The sequence below is a fragment of the Nothoprocta perdicaria genome, unplaced genomic scaffold (assembly GCF_003342845.1).
Source record: "Nothoprocta perdicaria isolate Ctin4 unplaced genomic scaffold, notPer1 scaffold_203, whole genome shotgun sequence".
Classification (NCBI taxonomy): domain Eukaryota; kingdom Metazoa; phylum Chordata; class Aves; order Tinamiformes; family Tinamidae; genus Nothoprocta; species Nothoprocta perdicaria.
Window position 1 is genome coordinate 961869 of NW_020455239.1, and position 18489 is coordinate 980357.

At 46.7% G+C, this 18489-nt stretch overlaps 1 protein-coding gene across 1 annotated transcript in view; it reads right to left on the reverse strand.

Moving 5' to 3' along the window:
• Positions 1-1757: 1757 nt before the first annotated feature.
• CCDC148 (coiled-coil domain containing 148) overlaps positions 1758-18489 on the reverse strand; it is a 41765-nt gene continuing 25033 nt past the window's right edge. The window contains exons 10-14 of the mRNA XM_026038184.1: positions 15053-15193; positions 11126-11244; positions 4851-4968; positions 2867-3007; positions 1758-1937 (exon numbers count right to left, since the gene is read on the reverse strand). Of these exons, the coding sequence (XP_025893969.1) occupies positions 1791-1937; positions 2867-3007; positions 4851-4968; positions 11126-11244; positions 15053-15193 (666 nt within the window). The 3' untranslated portion in view covers positions 1758-1790. The remainder of the gene's footprint in view (positions 1938-2866; positions 3008-4850; positions 4969-11125; positions 11245-15052; positions 15194-18489) is intronic.

Genomic DNA, 18489 nt, shown 5'->3' on the forward strand with positions numbered 1-18489 from the left:
CGCAGGAGCTGCCGCTCCCCCCGCTCCGCCCTGGCCCGCCCATGGCGCCCGTAGGGGACCTGCCTGGTGCGCGGCCCCCGGGCAGGGCCCCGCGAGCCGCGGAACCAGGACCCCGCATCCTGCTGCCGCTGCGCCCTTCCGGAGGTCACCGCTTGCAAGTCCGCCACGGAATCAAATGACATCAACTTCCACCTCATTTAACTGAATCGCATTCAGTGGCTTTCGGATGCAAAATAAAGATCGCAGAGCTGAAATGTTGTTTCTAATTTGATAGTTTATTCCGACAGACTAATTTGAAATATGAAATTGTTCAGGTGATTGCTTTGCAGTAAACACAGTGCACCAAATTGGTTTCCAAATATAGACAAGGATTAAGTTGGTTCTTATAATAATCAAGGAATAATAGAAGCATTCATGATGAGGATCTTATAATTAAAAATATCAATTTCTCAAGCAACCTGGCATGAAAGTTATGTGGGCCGCATTTATATAGCATAGCAAAAGCTGCAGTGGCTGCTCCGCAGGGCTGTTCTGTGCTGATGCTGCCAGGTGCACACGGAGGTACCTGCCAGCCTGGCTGCCCACGTCTGCCGGCGTCTCCTCCGTCCGGCCGCCTGTGGACAGGGGCACCGCGAGCACCGCCCTGCAGCAGCTGGTGGGGCGACTGACCGGTACGACTGTACGGTACAACTCCATGGTACAACTGACCAGTACGACTGTACAGTATGACTGTATGGTACAACTGACCAGTACAACTGACTGGTACGACTGTACGGTACAACTCCATGGTACAACTGTACAGTACAACTGACTGGTACGACTGACCAGCACAACTGTACAGTACAACTGTATGGTACCACTCAGCAGTACAACTGTATGGTCCAACTGACTGGTACGACTGTATAGTACAAGTGATCAGTATGACCGCATGGTAGAACTCTAGGGTACAAACGACTGGTTCCACTGTATGGTACAGGTGACTAGTGCAGCAGCAGCGTGGCGGGGCGGGTGCGAGCGGGCAAAGCAGCTCCAGGCTGAACGTCTTCCCGACGCAGCCTCGAGGAGCGAGGAGGGGAGTCGGGCCCCTGGTGGCCTCTGCCCTCCTGGAACAGCCAGCGGAGCCGCCCACAGCGCGGGGCAGAGCTGGTGTCAGGCGCCAGGAGGGCAGCCGAGCAGCCCACGCGGCCCCGCTCCGCAGGGCTGCCCCGCTCGCTGGCACGCGGCCCTCGCCGCAGCCCCGGGCGCCCAGCACTGCCTGCAGCCCCGGCTGCTCCTCGCCCTGCCACGCTCCACTCCTGCATCCAGCACTGCCTGCAGCCCCAGCTGCTCCTCACCCCGCAACGCTCTGGTGCTGCCTGCAGCCCCGAACACCCCTCGCCCCACCACGCTCCGCTCCGGCGCCCAGCACTGCCTGCAGCCCCGGCTGCTCCTCACCCCGCCACGCTCCGGCGCCCAGCACTGCCTGCAGCCCCGGGCACCCCTCGCCCCGCCACACTCCGCTCCTGCATCCAGCACTGCCTGGAGCCCCAGGCACCCTCGCCCCGCCACGCTCCACTCCGGTGCCCGGCACTGCCTGCAGCCCCGGCTGCTCCTCACCCCGCCACGCGCCAGTGCTGCCTGCAGCCCTGAACGCCCCTCACCCCACCACGCTCCGCTCTGGTGCCCGGCGCTGCCCGCAGCCCCACAGGGATTCCCAGCCGGCACACAGGCACTTCCACCTGCGCCCGTGGGCGCTTTATTAGCAGCTCTCAGAAAGGGCCGAGCTCCCAGCTCGTGATACACGACCTCCTCTATGGTTTGAAAGCCGTGGATTCCATGTCCTTCCTTGGAAGCTTCGGCGGAGGAATTTTGGGCAAAATCTCTTTTGCGTAAAGTGTTTTATGAAGCCCGGCTTCTCGAAGAGCGAGCTCGACGCGGAGCCTTGGGTCAGAAATGATCTGTTGAACAAAGCACAGCAAGGAACCAGTTGGGGTGGAAAGTGCACAACATTCTGTAGACTCGGACACCAAGCTCAGATGGGCATTTCCAGAGCACTTGCAGGCTAAGACTTTTCCAGAGATTATCCATCACTCGGAGGTGGGTAGATTCCCACAGCCAAGCAAAGCCACATCCCTTGCAGCAGGTCTCTCTCACCAAAGTAAGCAGCTTTAAGCACAGGTCTTATACTGGGAATTGCTGGACATCTTAATTACAGACATCATTTAATTTCAGCCTATCCAGTGCTACAATAAAGCTTTTATGACATAGACCCATACCAATAGTGTTTCTCTTTTTGTAAATACACTCTTCAGATTCCAGAGACGGAATAATTTCAAAAACACAGATTTAGATGACGTGGAGCAGCGAGTCAGAAACCCCTCCCTATATATATCGCTTAAATTGGTGTTAGGGGCCCGCGCGGGCTCCCCATGTTCCTGCTGCCCTCGCACCGTCGCCCTGGCCCACGAAAGGCCGGTGCCGCAGTGGGTAGCGACAGCCGCTGCCTTCCCTGCTGGGGCTGCGTGGCCTCCCGAGCCAGGAGCTCCCCGTGCCCCGGGAGGAGCGCCCTGCGCGGCGGTGCAGCCACAGTGCAGCCGCAGTGCAGCCGCGGTGCAGCTGCAATGTAGCCGCGATGCAGCCGCAGTGCAGCCACGGTGCAGCCGCGGTGCAGCTGCAATGTAGCTGTGATGCAGCCGCAGTGCAGCCGCGGTGCAGCCGCGGTGCAGCCGGGAGCCGCCTCTGGGGCGCCCCCCTGCAGCCGCCGCAGCGCGTGAAGGGGGTGCCCGTAAATCACACCATGAAATGGAAAAGGCTCCGCTCGAGTATCCAGCACACTAGTACGTGTCCTGGCATACAGGAGCCACACAGCGCCCTTGCAGCCACTCACCTGCTGCTCGCTGTACGTATGCAGCTTGAAGAGCGGTTTCTGAAGGACGAACTCCTCTTCGGCTCCAACGCCCATCCTAGCTCTAGATGCCACAGTGTCAGACACGGCCCTCGCTGGATCCAACCGTGCAACAACAGCAACCTGAAATACACGGTACGAGAACAGTAAACTTCACTGTCTGCGTAGGGGCCGGGTGAGGAGCGGCGGGGATCAGTCACGCAGCGCTGGCCTGCACGGGGTCTCACCCGGCCCACGGGTGGCAGAGGCGCCTCGCGCCACCCTGTCGGCACGCGAGTGTGGAGCCCGGGTCCGCCCCGTGTCCCGCCGGCGCCCGCCCCTCCACACCGTGAACAGGCACCGTCCGTGCAGAGCGCGCTGGGCACGCGGCTGGTTCCGGCCCCACGGCCCAGGGGAGCAGCGCGTGGACGGCGCCCCAGGCCCAGCCCCGCGCGGCCGCTCCCAAGCGAGACGCCCAGGAGAGTCGCAGCAGCCCAGCCGAAATGTGACATTGTTCCATAATTACTGCTTCATACTCCTATTCAGTATGTATGCATTTAGTATGTATTTAGTGTCTTTAGTATGTTTACTTTATATTTACAGGGTCTCAACATTCACAAACTGGGTAACTTTTCTAAAGACCTCACTTTTTTCCTCATAAAAGTGAGGGGCATATGTTTCACGGAGGAGTATTTTATTAGCATGAAACACAGAGGACATATCGGTTAGGAAAAATAATGAAGCAAAGGTTACAGGATTCTGGTCAAAGGCAGGTCTAAAGCATTTGTGCCTCGATAAGAGACTTGGATTAGTCACGAGAGATGATCAGATCCACCAACACTGCTGCCACTCATGAAATATGATGCAAAAGCCAATGCAATAACTTAGGAAAGACCTAGCACAATTCTTCTTAATAATTAATTGGCACTAAAATCAATACTGTTCTTACAACAAAATATTTAACTGAATCAGAATTTTAAAAATAAATAAATAATTTACTGGAAATTGACTTGAATTAGAGCATTTTAAGAAAGACTGAAACCTCATCCCAACGATGCCTGAGGTTTTCTACTCCTACGTCCTCTTTGCTCCCGACGCCGCAGGTCCAAATGCGGGGCCGAAGCCCTTGCGGGCACAGAGCGCGCAGGGATTTGGGAGCGCGCGCGGCCCTGCGCCAGCCAGTCCCAAGCCACGGCGAGCTCGGAGGTGAGGTCGAGGCTGCCTCAAACACTGTATGTTTAACTGTGAGTAACAGGGGAGCTGCACCGCCACAGGCGGGCCCCTTATCCCAAATCCACAGCTCTCGGGAAGCAGCTTTTCCCTTGCCTGCACCTGCCTTGGCCAGCCCTACTGGCCGCACTTACCGCGGTGCAAGGATTTGAAATCCAGGTTTCTCCTTGTACTCTTCAGAGTCAAAACAAGGAGATTCCATGCAAAAATATGCATTAAAGGAGCATTACTGCTTCAAAAATCAGCAAGACAAAAAAAAATTAACAGCATGGACTTACATTAGTAAAAATTAGCAGCTTTTCTGGAGATGTTAGTTTTAAACTGAGGTGCAGAACCTTCAGAGAGTTAAGTTTATCTGCTTGATGACTTGTAGTCCAGGGTCAGTAAATTTTCAGAATTTAAAAACTATTTAAATTACTCATAAATTGCGAGTAAGACTCAACGAAGACTTAAGTAATACAAACAAAACATAAATACAAAGAGAAAAAAAAACAGAAAAATTATTATCTATCAATTTTCAAATAGCAGAGCTTCTGCAGTGCAATTTAACACCCTAATATTCCTCTTGTCAAAGTTACAAAGCACCTGAGATCTGTAACATGACAGAATTAATGTTAATGTCAGACCTAAACTGCATTTTAGATTCTTCATTTATTGGCTTTTGATAGATAGCTCTTTTTATCTCCCACAGGATACGGCAGGGAACGTGTGCGTCTCCCTGCGCGTGTGGAAGCGCTGCAAGGAGGAAGGCAGGCACCTGCTGGCGCAGCGTCTCCAGGCCCTTGAGCCTCTCGTGCTCCGCCAGCGCCGCCCGAAGCGCCGCTTCCCTCTTCCGCAGCAGCCGCCTCTCCCGCAGCGCTCGTCTGAACTTCACCCTGCACGACGGGATGCACACAAACGTTACACGCAGCGTCCACGTTCACTTGGTATTTCCATTGCCGTGTTGCAGTTTAGAAACTAGTTAGTCTGATGTTTTCTGTACCCACCGAATAAGCAATGGGCTGGTTCATCAAAATATCTGGAAGAAAAATGCTTTATTTATTTACTAGTTGGCTAACCTTTCAGATTTCATTTCTAGAACTCAGCTTTCCTTGGCATTATTTACAGTCCTCTTACTTGTTTTTTCCCCATTTTCTTTGCCAAGATTTAATGCTCTCTGACATCTGTGAGTGGCAGCGAAACTCAGACCCGTGACTTTTTCATATAAGGGCAACAAATCCCTCCCGACGCTGTTCCTGGAAGCAGCAAGACCCAAACACCGAACCCTTCCCCAGGAAGACAACACAGTGTGGGTTCGTGCAAAGCACTTTGTTCCCGGGGCAGCTTCCCCTGCAGCCGCAGCTTTGCCGGGCTCTGCTCTGCGGGCGCGCGCCCACGCGCAGCACGAGCACCCAGCGCTTGCCGCCAGCCCCGGCGCTCCTGCCACGCACGGCACCCGGGTCTGCCCGTCCTTCCTGCTCCGGGCTTCTCCCGGCCTTGGGGAGATGCAGAGGGAACTGCTGCTTCAATTGCAGTAAAACCGGGCTGTTTTTATTTTACTGTTCCCAGAATTGCAGTAAGCTCACAGGACTATTTGACTTGTGCTATAAATTGCAAAAAATGGGACTAAATGTGCAGTGCTGTTGGCAGCTACAAGGGACCATGGCATCCGTAGCCCGGGAACAGTCCCCAGGCCAAGGGTGTCTCCAGGGGGTGGTTGAGCGCTGCCCAAGGACACCGGGAGCCGCTTCCAGCTTCTTACTTAGGCAGATGAATGTTTACGACAATCATCTTCAGAGGTAATTTTATCCAGGGAAAGAGTCTAATCTGCTTTTTACATGAAGAGATTTTAATAAAAAAAGATTAATATTCTACTTTTCTTTTTCTAAAAAATGACAAATGAAAATCGTGCTGCATTGCAAGGCTTTCACTCCGCTTGAGCTCACTGCACTACAATATTTCTTCTAAAACAACCCAGCGTTATCAAATACAACATCCAGTGCCTTGGGACCTTTTGTACCTTACCAATAAAGGGACCTGAGCCCCACACACTCAGATGCAGTCAGTCTCGAACACTTGGTCTCGGCTTCAGACACATTCATGCACACAGAAGGAGCGCACAGCATGGCAAAAACCCAACAGAAACAGTTTACGATATTGCTATAATTCTGAATAGGTGCAAATAACCACCAAAAGTCAGAGACAGGCAGGCAAGGACAGCACAAGGACTGAGCATCTTGAAGGAGCACTTGTTGCTCATAGGAAGGTGGCAACTGGGCTCTCATGACCGCCCTTTCCTAAGGAGATGGTCTGCTGTCCACCCTGCAGAGGCCAAGGCCGATATGGATCAAACGACCTCTCATGATCAGAGGGTCAAGGCAGCACCACGAAGTCCACACGCGGGGAAGGCAGGAGGCCTTGCAAGTACATTCCCAGTTCCACAACGCATTTCTAGCTTAGAACATCCTGCCAGTATTTCTGTACTTGATCTTAAGTGTTTACTGGAGCTTTGATTTCAGTGTCATGTCCAAATACAGTCGTTGCTATTCTTACTATACTATACTTAGTAATATTTTAGCTAGTCTTTCTTCAAAGTAAACTTCATTTTATAGAAAACTTAAAATTAAAATGTTTGAATACTCCTGTTTCACCTTAAGTACCACAGTAATAATTTTAATAAATCAACAGCTAAAAAAAAAGAGCTTTGCTGATTAGTTCCAGTACAGCTGCCCTCTGAAGTATTGTGAGTATGCGTTTATGTCATTTTTGATAAGCACAATTTCATTAAAACTCTCCTTTCAGACGCTCTCTCATAAATATTCAATAGGAAGAAACGAGTGGCCACGACTGTCAGGGAAGTTCAGTGGAACTTAAGGCAACGAAGTTGCCCTCCGGCGAGCGCGTTCCCTTAGCTGGCCACGGCCTGCTCGCTGCTGCCGCGCGCGCACCACAGTGCTCCTGCTTCCCACAGCGCTCCTGCTTCCCGCAGCACTCCTGCTTCCCGCAGCACTCCTGCTTCCCGCAGCACTCCTGCTTCCCATGGCACCTTCCCACAGTGCCCTTGCTTCCCGCAGCACCCTCGCTTCCCGCGGTGCCCTCGCTTGCAGCCAGCTCCAGGGGCGCAGGCGGTGCCCAGTGCAGCACATCCCGGAGCGCAGCCTGGAGCGCAGCCCGGCACGGCCCGCAGCTGCAGGAGGAGGTGTCCGGCACAAGCTCCGCACCAAGTTCCTGCAAGGACATGACTCCACCAGCACATCCAACCTGCCCCGCTGTCTGCGTGGTCCCCACATCCTTTATTTTTCCCACAGCTTTTCCAGATTCTTTCAGCTCTGGCAAAGAGTCGCTATTCTGCTTCTTATGGGCACGGAGTTATAATCCTTGCAAACTGCTGTCCTTTTCCTGCTATCTCCCCACGGCAGCGCTGAATGCAGGGCCAGGACTGGCAGCTGTACAGGTGCTGGGTTAAAACACAAATTTTTCCCATTCACTGAACAACAGAACGGTCCCAATCTGTTCCACGTAGGTAGTGAGTGAAAGCAGCTGCACAATTTCATGCCAATTTAATTCTCACCCTGCAACATTAATGCAAAATCTCTTTTTTAAGGGAACATTGCTGTAGAATAGCCCATATGCACTCTATCCATTTTGCACTTAAAGAGCAATATGGAGGACCTGATAAAAACTCCCTGCATAGAAGAAGCTAATGCAGAACCAAACTGTGCTGGGAACACAGAAACGGGAGCACAGCTCCCTCCCGCTCTCCCGTTTTGGTGCAGGTAGCTTTGCTTATTGCGAGTTGTGCTCAACTCAGTACTCTCAGTGTCTGTGGCTTGATCAAGATGTAAGGGGAACTTAAGCTCCAGCCCCCGGGTTGAGGCAAGGGGTGATCAGCACTCGGAGGGCGCACGCAGTGCAAAACTGCAGCTGCCCGGCAACCTCCAGGCCAACAAGGGAAGCGGTCCAACCTGTTAACTAAGCCAGCTAAATGTCTCCATTGTCAGCCACCTATTCAGGGGAGCTGCTGTGGATCAAAAAATTTAGTGACTTAGTGACTTTAGTCTTAGTCACTGTAAATTCATCCACATCCAGTTCCAGGTGCCTTTAATTCTTTGCTTTGATCTGGTCGTAACTGGTTATCTGGTGTCTCGCAATTACCAGGGGAGACTTGAATAAATAGAGCACCAGAGGGACTCTGTAATAATAAGGGTTTTTATTAACATGATTGCTTGATTTTATCTTCAATTTAGAAGCAATTCAGGATAACAAGAGCCCATTTTTCACTATCTTATTGGATCTATCCCAATTTCTATGTACTCTCCAGGCTGTACCTTGTTCATGGAACAGTCAGCCTCTGCATCCAGAAGTCTCTTCCATCCCCCCAAAGCCTGCGAGCATTTTGGAGCGGAGCAGCGACACCGGCCTGTCCTCGTGTCCCGCGCCCAGTCCTCCGAGGCCCTGTGCCGGGGGGCTCCGAGGCCGGAGCCGCGCAGGAGAGTGGCAGTTCCACACCGGCCTCGTCCTCCACCGGGGCTCCCAAACTCAGGACAACACGTTGTCCAAAACGACGCGCGCTGAACTCGGAGCACTGCAGTACTGGCTAACAGCAACACCTTTCTGCCCATTTTTGGTTAATGCTTGCAAGGCTTTGCAGATGGAAAGCTCTAAATAATTTCAAAACATGACTAGTGTAATTTCCAAGGATTCACGGTCTCCTCAAGCTTTGTTTTCCACAGTGTGGTGGGGAGTGTCGTGCTAATCCGGCTGACAGCTTCACAGCAGCCTGGAGGAGCGGCCGTGCCGGCTGCATCCCGCACGGTGCTAACTCCTTTCCCTGCACGGTGCTAACTCCATTTCGGAGTCACCTCTCCCGGCCGGTTCTGTGGAAAGCTCAGCCATCCGTGCACACGTATGTGCTGCTTCAGCTGTGGGGCTTGTTCACAAATCCAAGGAGCAGCTCCTTTTCAGAGCTCTCTACCACCATCTCCCCACGGGGATCCGGCTGTTCTGATTTATTGTGAGTACTGAATCTCTGCAGATTGCATTTGCTTGAATGCACCAGAGTTTCAGCTCAGTTTTTCATGTGTTTGCAAGGTTATGGCCTTGTTTCAATAAATCATAAACAGATGCATGTCTTTGATGAGACTGGATTTACTCTGATAAATTTATCTTTTAAGCAGAACTAATGACTGACCACAGAGATTACTAAATGAAAGGGAACTTGAGAACAGATCAGTGAAGATAATTTGCCCCGAGGCTTCAATATAGTTAATGATAAAAGCTTTAGAGGACAAAAAAAAATGAGCTGCTGGGAAAAAAAAAAATCCTCAAAAATATTATTTTTTAAATCAAAACTTGAATTTCACTTTAAATAAAAATAGAGGATAAAGAAAACTAATTCAATGTTAGAGTTCATTGGATAAAAATGGAATAAAACAGAAGAATTAGAAAGATAAATTCTAAGATTATTTACATATAAAAGGAAACAGAAAAAAAAAAGTGGAATGACATCAGAGTCTCAAATGACAAGATGAAATGCTCTGTTTACAAAAGGTAAAGCAACCATATCTAACAGTTCTAAAGAAGTTTGAGTAGCTAACGCTTATCAGAAGAATGTCCTGTCTAGCATATGAAGACATTTCCTAATTAACTCTGTTTTGGTCTCTTCTGCCCAAACCGCTGCTTTGTTTCAAGTACAATTCCATTCAGTAATGGTTATTAAATGTAATTAGACTGGCTATTTAGATAGTGCTTAAGCCAAAAGCCATGAATGGCAGTATTCTGAGATTCATATCACCATATTTTAGAACCTTGATTTTTCAAGTAAATATCTTTACTCAATATCAATATTCAGAGCATTTGAAAAGCACCTGAAACCTAAACGACAACTCAGTTATTGCTGAAAAAATATAAACAGATCTTGCTCTTTCAACTTCAGATGAAGAGAAAGAACTGAGCTTCAGTCATTGCAGGTATATTAAAAGGAAAGCCATACATGTATCTGTAACATAAGGACATGGACATTTAAGTGTGCAGGGAGGGTGGACTAGATGATCTCTAAAGGTCCCTTCCAACCTTAACAACTCTACGATTCTATGATTCTAAGTCCTAACATTAAGCAAGGTATCATAAAATAAGATCCAAGTAGTGTTTCCCACAGGATGAGTAACCCAGGTTTAGTCTTTTAAGGGTGCTTTACCCTATTCTGATTACATTTTGGCCCATGCAGTTTGGCGAGTTTCTCTATGCTAAAACAGTAAATCTGTGATTGGACTTCACAAGGACAGCAACCATAAGCTGGCTACGTAACACAGCTGTTTTCTTGTTCTGTGTGATAGAGGAATATACAAAATTACACTGCTGTCTGAAGTCAAGTTCTGTGGGCCATACCCTGCTGCAAAAGCCAGGGAAGGCTTCCAATGGGAAGAGGTTGAAGTCCTAAATGACATCACATGAGGCAGGAGCATCTACAGCATCCAGTCGATGCTTTTCACAGTTGCTAGTGAATAATATTTGATAATAACAATCATGAGCACTCATAAAGCAAGTCAGATCCAATAACTGTTACCAAGACTAAGGTCTGAATACTCAATAGTTCGAATGTCTTAAAATTTTGATGTGTAATTTAAGATCCTCTAAAAAAGTATTTGATATCTTTGAGACTGTATGTGCTCAATGAGCTGCTCGCACCCCTCTCTCAAAGAAATCAAACCTGACTACAAATAATTTTGCTATAAAGGAAGGCAAAAGGTCCTTTTACTCAACTAGAATAAAAACATGATGGAGACAGTCGGTCTTAGTGTGTTCGCCTTACTATGTTTGCAGCAGTTTATGGTTTATATAGATCTAAAAGGTTGATTGATTGTATTGTAACAAATACATTCTTCCAGAGGACAGTTGTGACGCAACCTGTGTATACAGAGTGGAGTAGCTGCCAGACAGGGGAAAAAAAACTTATCTCAATTTATTCTAATTTGCAAGGTTGGAAGATCAGAACAAATTAGATTACAGAAAGTTCCTACGGAGGTATAGTTATTCACATTTATTTTCTTTTACCTTTCTCTGTCTTTAATTGCTTGTTCTGTCATTAATTTTCTTATTTCTTCCAGGCGCTGTACATTCTTCTCTTCCCGTTCTTGCTGCTTGAGCTGTTTTTCAGCCCAGTATTTTTTCACCTAAGTTTGAACAAACACGGTAAACAAAGCAATAATCATTCATAAGCTAAGGTAGTGAGACCAAACAAGTTGAGAAAATAATTAAGCTATAGAAAATGCAAAGTTAACCCTTCTATAATAATACCTATATTTTAGAATGGCGTGTGTTAACAGCAAATGCATCAGGAGCAGCATAAGAGGGTGTCGAGAGAACAGGACCTCGAGAACAGGAGCAGCCACATGAGGCCACGGGCGCCTAGGCTATTCCAGGGCCAGCTCTGAGGCCGCCTCCACGTGCTCCCACCGAAACCTTCCGCCGAGCTGCTCAAGGCCATATCCCCATTTCCCCAGCACCTCAATGTCCTGCCTCCAACACCCGGACACAGGCCAGCGCAGCCAGGCTTGGCGGAACGGGGAGCTGACGGGGAACTCACTGAGCAGGAGGAAAAGGCATCTGGGGACCTTTGTGCAGCTTTTCCAAGATGGTGTGAGGAACAGCAGCCTCTGCAAGAGCGAGAAACCTGAGTGGGGAACCTCATCTGAAAACAGGAACTTCTACTGATGCAAAAAGGGGAATCAGGATTTAAAGTAAAATTTGGTCAAGAGAAACACAGAGTTTTGCATTGGAACAAATTCCATGGGATTCAATTCCTAAAGCCAGAGCTGTTCCGCAAAGGTAAACAGGCAGAATTGGTAGCAAATTATTATTCCCACTTTGCCATCACATAAATTACAAATTCCACCTTAAAACCAAAATTGATTGGTCACTTTGCTGAGATTTGAATGGTGCCTTGAGCTAAGCTCAGAGCCGCTCACGAGCCCCGCAGGCCAACACGCACCTTGCAGACACAGGAGCAGGAACTGGCTCCTCCATGTAGACGAGGTGACCTCAGGAGCCACTTGCAAGAGGCCGGGGCTGCACGAGCGGCTGTGGCAGCGCTGCGGGTCCGCGGGCAGCGGCCCGGCCCGTGCACAGCTCGGGAGCCCACGGAACCATGAGCAGCCTCTGGGCTCAGCAGGGCGGCCCCAACGGCAGCTATTACCTCTGTGCCCAAGGAAATGATCCTGTGCCGGCTGCTGTAGGAGACTGCGAGCACTGCTGCTCCCAAGAGGCCTAACAGCAGATCTAATGGTGTACTAGCTGTATTAATACCTATGCTGCGATGCAGAGTCAGCACCGGCTGCGATACAGACACATCCAGCGTCTGTGTCCCCTTCATTGTCTTCCTCTTCAGAGGAGCAAGGCTCCCCGTCTAGGCACGGCGCGAGCCGTGCTGCACAGAACCGCGCAGCAAAGCTCTGCAGGGCCCCGTGCCTCGAGCTTACTTACAGCCTTACGTCCAGCATCTCAGGGCAATGGGACATATCAATCAAGATCAACTGCAGAAAACATACGCCAGTGTGAAGAGAAAACAACAAAACCAAAAAAACACACAGAATAATTTTGTAATACTGTGCACATCTGCATAACCTTGAAAAACTCCCTTGGGCACTTTAACAGAAGTTTGTGCCAAAAATGCTAACTGGCATCTACAAAAAGTTTATGCAACTTATGCATAATACTGCTCAATTCAAGGAAAAAAGGCCCAAAATAGGATTTGCCTGAAAACGTACACATGAAGTTACAAGATTTTAAATAATACAAGGATAAACAAAATAAAATAAAGGATAAAGAAATCAAACCAAATCTATAGGTATAAAGCCTGCCCTCAGAGCTGAACCTGCTGTGAGCACGGTGCTGGACTAGAGACTTCATGGGATCCACCCCCCCCCCCCCCCCCCCCCCCCCGAATTTTCCTGTTTCCTATGGAAAGCAAAATGACTCTGCATATATTGAAGAAAAACATCTCTTGAAATGGAGTTCTTGACAACTAATTGTAATCAGTTACAATTTTGTTAACTGTATAATTTAGCGTATTTTGCCAGAAAGACTGTTCTGCCAAGAACCTATATTTTATATTTAAAATAAACTGCAGAGGAGGAACAAAGCCAGGTGACCACTCCAAATAAGTACAATCTTCAGGCAGTGGGTACATCCAGTATGCGACTGCAGTCACAACCAAGAACGTGTCGCTCACAAATCAAAACCCTTTTGGAATTAAGCTGCTTTTCCAATGTTGGCTCTAGAGACTTGCAGCAATGAGAAATACTGAGCAGACAACAGCCTCTATCTGCAGAGGAAGAGTCTTCAGCACCTTCACTTTCGATCATGCGCTTCTTTGCGGATTTCTTGGTACCAACAGACTCTAATGGTCACACCAGATTGCCATGTGGAATACAGCATGCAGCAAGGGCTCCTGCTCTCCACGTGTTTGACATGACAAAAAGACATGGTTCGTTGGACAAAGCAAGGAAAGGACACTTGGATACTATAAAGATTGATAGGGAAATTCCAAGTAATGTAGGATTTTATTTTCACTCTTCAGCTAAGGAAATCAATTATACCAGCCTGCAGAGTATTCCAAGAAGGTAAATTACACAAGCCATTTATTTTGCTCTGCTATAATTTCTTTTCTGCTCTCAGTAATTGTTGTGAATTAAAATATTTTGGTAGCAACTTAAGCAAACACAGAAACTGTCTTTATTTTTTTTTCCCTGCAAAGATTATTACTGCAGTAGATACCTCTACTGAAATGAGAATCTCTTCCTTTCTAGGGAATCTAATTGCCTACACTTGGCTACTGTCAGCATTTGTTTGCTCCCACTAACATATGTTACCAAGGGACATGACAGGTAAATAAAGATAAGAAGATAAAGGCTAAAGAGACAACATGACAACATAAACTCAGACTGAGCTTTCTTCTTTATCAAGGCGTTCTGCGGTGTGAGGCGGCACACTGACATCGCTTAAGCTTCCACTGCACTACCAGAAAACAGTCTGGCCTTATGCTTCCATCTCTGCTAACTCTGCTTCTATCAAGTACGCTATAAGAATATAATCCTTAGTGACCATTCTTGCAAACATTTTAACATGCACCGTCCCATGAATGTAAAAGGGATTGCTTACTCATCAGCAATAATCAATTGATAAGAATCATCTTCTACAGTTGCTTATCTTTTCCAAAAATAGTTACGCCTTCTTAACAAATATTCTACAGATGAGAGACTCTAAGCAAGCAAGATTTCAGTGAAGAAAAAACAAAAACTATAACCTTAATATTAAAAATTTCTGGATTAGTGTCCTGTTTTTAAAATAAAAAGGTCATCAGAAATACAGCTAATATGTGACACAAAACTGATTTTCTAAAAGCATTGATTTTCTGAAAGTACTGTGGTGAATTTCCCATTTTCTGTTAAGATGAAATCCTGGCTTCAAATGGCTCTGATGAATCAAAGCCACTTCCCAGGCAGCCATGAGAGCAGCACTGGGGATGATGTAACGTGCATCCTGACACCCTGCACAGCTGAGATTACCACCGTGCTCGAGGCCCCCAGCGCAGCCTCGCACACGCATAGGGCTCGTTTGCTGCATTGCAGCACGCTCAGCTGCAGCGCTGGAAGCCTTCAGTCCTCTTAAGCCACATCACTGAAAAAGCACAAATCTGTACGTGTCAGAAAGCCAGCAGAGCCTCTGCACTGTTTTCCCGTGCTTTTGGGATAGTCACAAACATTACGTCTTTGTGTACCTCATTTTTCTGGAAACATAACAAAGTACAGAAGAGCACTCAGCTTTAAAGCTAAATGAGACAGCAGCAAGACTCACTCAACCATTTTCTCCCATCTGTACTAACACTAAAGACTGTTTACAAGAATATAACGAAGTGAGATCAGTTAAAGATTTTAGAGACAATTACACTCATTAACATCCCCTAAAATATATTTCTCACACCTTCTCTTTCTCCTGTGTTCTACGAATCCTCTCCTGTTCTCTCTGCACCCTTTCTTTTTCATCTCTCTCTTGTTTTCTTCTGGTAGCTATAGCAGCTTCTAGTTTAGCAGCCTCCTCTTGTTGTACTCTCCACTGTAGAACCTGAAATAAAGGAGAGAAAAACCTTGTTTAGACAGTTTTGCAACAGAATTTGTGCAATTTTATGACCCTCCAAAGCTGAGAATGTTAAGGAAACATAATCTATTTCAAAGATAAGATTTGTAACTTTTTTTTAGTAATATGCATCCATATAGAAGCATCATTTTCTCATATACTAATATGTAATTCACAAATGACTGGTATATTATGCCACATAATATACATCATATGTGAAAACACAAAGACTTTAAATAAAATTCTCAAAGGCAGCTAGGCACTTGTCTTTTCAATGATACATATGTACAAATACATACATACATATGCGCACACACATATATACATTTTAAGAACAGACTAAGACCTCACTTCCTAAATAATTATATTTTGTTCTCTGTATCATGTCCCAGTAAACTGAACATCAATGCAGCTTTTCATGGAGTGTAGCGTGGACAGGATAATGACATGAAAGGGTTCAGCAGCAGTTGTAAAATTAAACTCTCTTTATTAGGAGATTTAGAAATAACTTTTAAGAGAGATAATGTTGCTCACTTTTAACTGGTTTTTCTTCCCCATTCTTCTAACCAATACTCAGGCACACCCATGGCACTGGCACCACCCCTGAAGAGAACATGCACAAACTTCTAGCTGTCTATCTGAAGGGAAACGTGGAACAATGCTGACGACAGAATAACAATTACATAAGAATGACGTGATTGTCTAAGTGGTAACTTTTAGTTAGCAGTTCTGAGCAGTCCGCTCAGATATTAGGTATCAGAGATCAGCATTAAAAATTAAATAAAAAGCTGAAATAGTTTCTGTTAATTCACTGGCTACACTAAAACCTGAAACAGAAATGTTTTAAAAATGAACTTGGAGGAATAAACGATCGTTCCCAAGTCACCTTTGAGAAGTCTTGGAAAGCGACAAACATGAACATCCTCATGAAGCTTTGACCTCTACCAGCAAACGTAAAGTGAGCAAAGCCCATGGCAGGTGTACGTTTGTGTTGGAGCTAAAATAAACTGCTGGGGCGTTTGAAGAAACTTCACATTTCTGCAACATAATTTGTGATTTTCTAAACTGAAATGGCTGATAAAGTTAAATGTGTAAATTAATCTGCAGACTACCCAACAAAAAAATTGCTTGTCAGAGCTCCTGTTTTCCTACCTTCTGCTCCATGTGTTTTTGAATTCTTGTTAGCAAAGTGTGAATTTCCTAGTGATCTGACCTCTGCCATTATTTTGTATTGTGATTCCATTAAATCAGTCTCATTAAAAACCACAGCTAAGTGAAATGCCAGTGGAGCTACTGAACAGGAACAGGTATTGGGAGCAGAATAGGCCCAAAAGTTGTCAGCAAGACAAACGATCAAAGAAAAACAAACAAAAATAGTGGTAAGCACGGACTGCATATACTCATCTAGCCTAAAGTCATGTCAAACCTATTATTCTTTCATCTTGGTTAGGAATAGTTTGCACAGAATATGTGTTACACACTAATCTCGTGACAGGTCACAACCACGCTCCTTGGTTACACTCACATAGGTCCTCTCCATATGTGAGACCCCTCACACAGATCTTCTCCTAACGCCTTTTATTCCAAGGCAGAAACCAATAGTGAAGCACAACCTAGATATCCACCAGGTATCCACCAGGTATCTGGTGGATATCTAGGTCACACAATAAAATCTGGTGGATATCTGGTCACACAATAAAATGAACATAACCAAGCTTCAGCGCATAACTTTGGGAACAGACAGAGCATGAATTATTCAGCCGTTCCCCAGACAAAGGTGACATACTATCCCAGGCCTTATCCCTGCCCTCCACAGGCATCTGGTCCAGCCCTTTTCATCAAGGCAAAAGGGGAGTCACATCCTTGAAAAAGTGATTCATTGTTTCAACAAAAAGGAAAATAAACAGACCTGGAAAAACACTGTTTACAAAATATTTCCGGTATAAGATTCAGTAAGTTGGCATTGTGCCATGCCTTCCCACATCAAAACCTAGAGTTGCCTATGATATAATATTAACAGAGCTGAGTTAAATTAAAATTTTATATTATTTAAGAAACTCCAAAAACTAGGAAATAAGCAACTTAAACAAAAGTCAAAATGTTTCAATTTTTGAACTACTTTGAAGGTTAAAATCGTCTCTCTTCTGGAGAGCATCTCCAGTCCCACAACCCCACCTACTCAGTGGGCCAGATGGTCTGGGAAGGGGAACTTCTCCCGGCAGCAGAATTAATGGGAGAGAACACGGGCCAGACTGGAAAGGCTCCCAAAGTAACCCCATGTCCCATCCATCTCGTCAGAGGCTGCCAAACCAGGAGGGCGCCCAGCTTGCCCCGTGCAAACAAGTGCGCTGCGAGTGCGCCGGAGCCTGCGCCTGCATCTGCCCCGCATGGAGTGGTTGTGCACAGCCGGCACCGTGGAGCCCGCACGCACCCAGTGCCCCCGGGCCCCGCTGCAGCGCGGGCAGCAGCTCCCTGGAGATGGAGCTGGAGCCGGAATGGGTGCAGGAGCCGGAGCAGGAGCTGGAGCAGGCGGCAGGAGCCGGAGCAGGCGGCAGGCAGTCCCGGGCAGGCCCTCCCCTGCGGCTGGCCCCCTTCCCCTCAGGAGCCGAGATCAGGCACGGAATTTCGTGGTTCCTCCAATTTGTGCCTTTCAAGAAAACCTACTGCATTTGTCAGGTTTTTCCCTCTAGAAATAATAGCGTACAGCTCTGAAGAACAATAAAAACAAATAAGCAAGCAAAACAAAACAAAGCAAAAAAAATACAGAACAATAATTGTGAATCAATAGCAAGCTTAAGCAGTCATCTGGGACATTATAATGCACAAAACCCTCTTAATGTGTTCTTGATTGCATTCCTTCATTCCTAATGGTACAAAATCAGAAGGGCAGATTTTATTGTGTCAACATTAAATGTTCCATTTAAATATTAAAAAACCCTGGTTGTTAAACTAATATTAAACTAGTATTAAAAATACACTGAAAAATGGATCCCCTACTGCCTTCTCCACAAATAAGCTTACGTTTTAGCAGTACAACCTCTGCCAATGTAAAGCTCTGAAAGTTTTTAATTACAATTGGCATTTCAAATACATTTCACGGGTTGTGTGTTATGAGAGGAATTTTTGCCAAGTGAATTATTAACTTGCTGTACTGAACAGAATGGATACATATCTATTTTCAGTTTCTTATTTCAATATTGCATATTACAATAACGTAAAATAAACTGCAAACTAAGGCATTAAATTAGTCATTTCACTGTAACATCTGGGTAGCAATGATATAT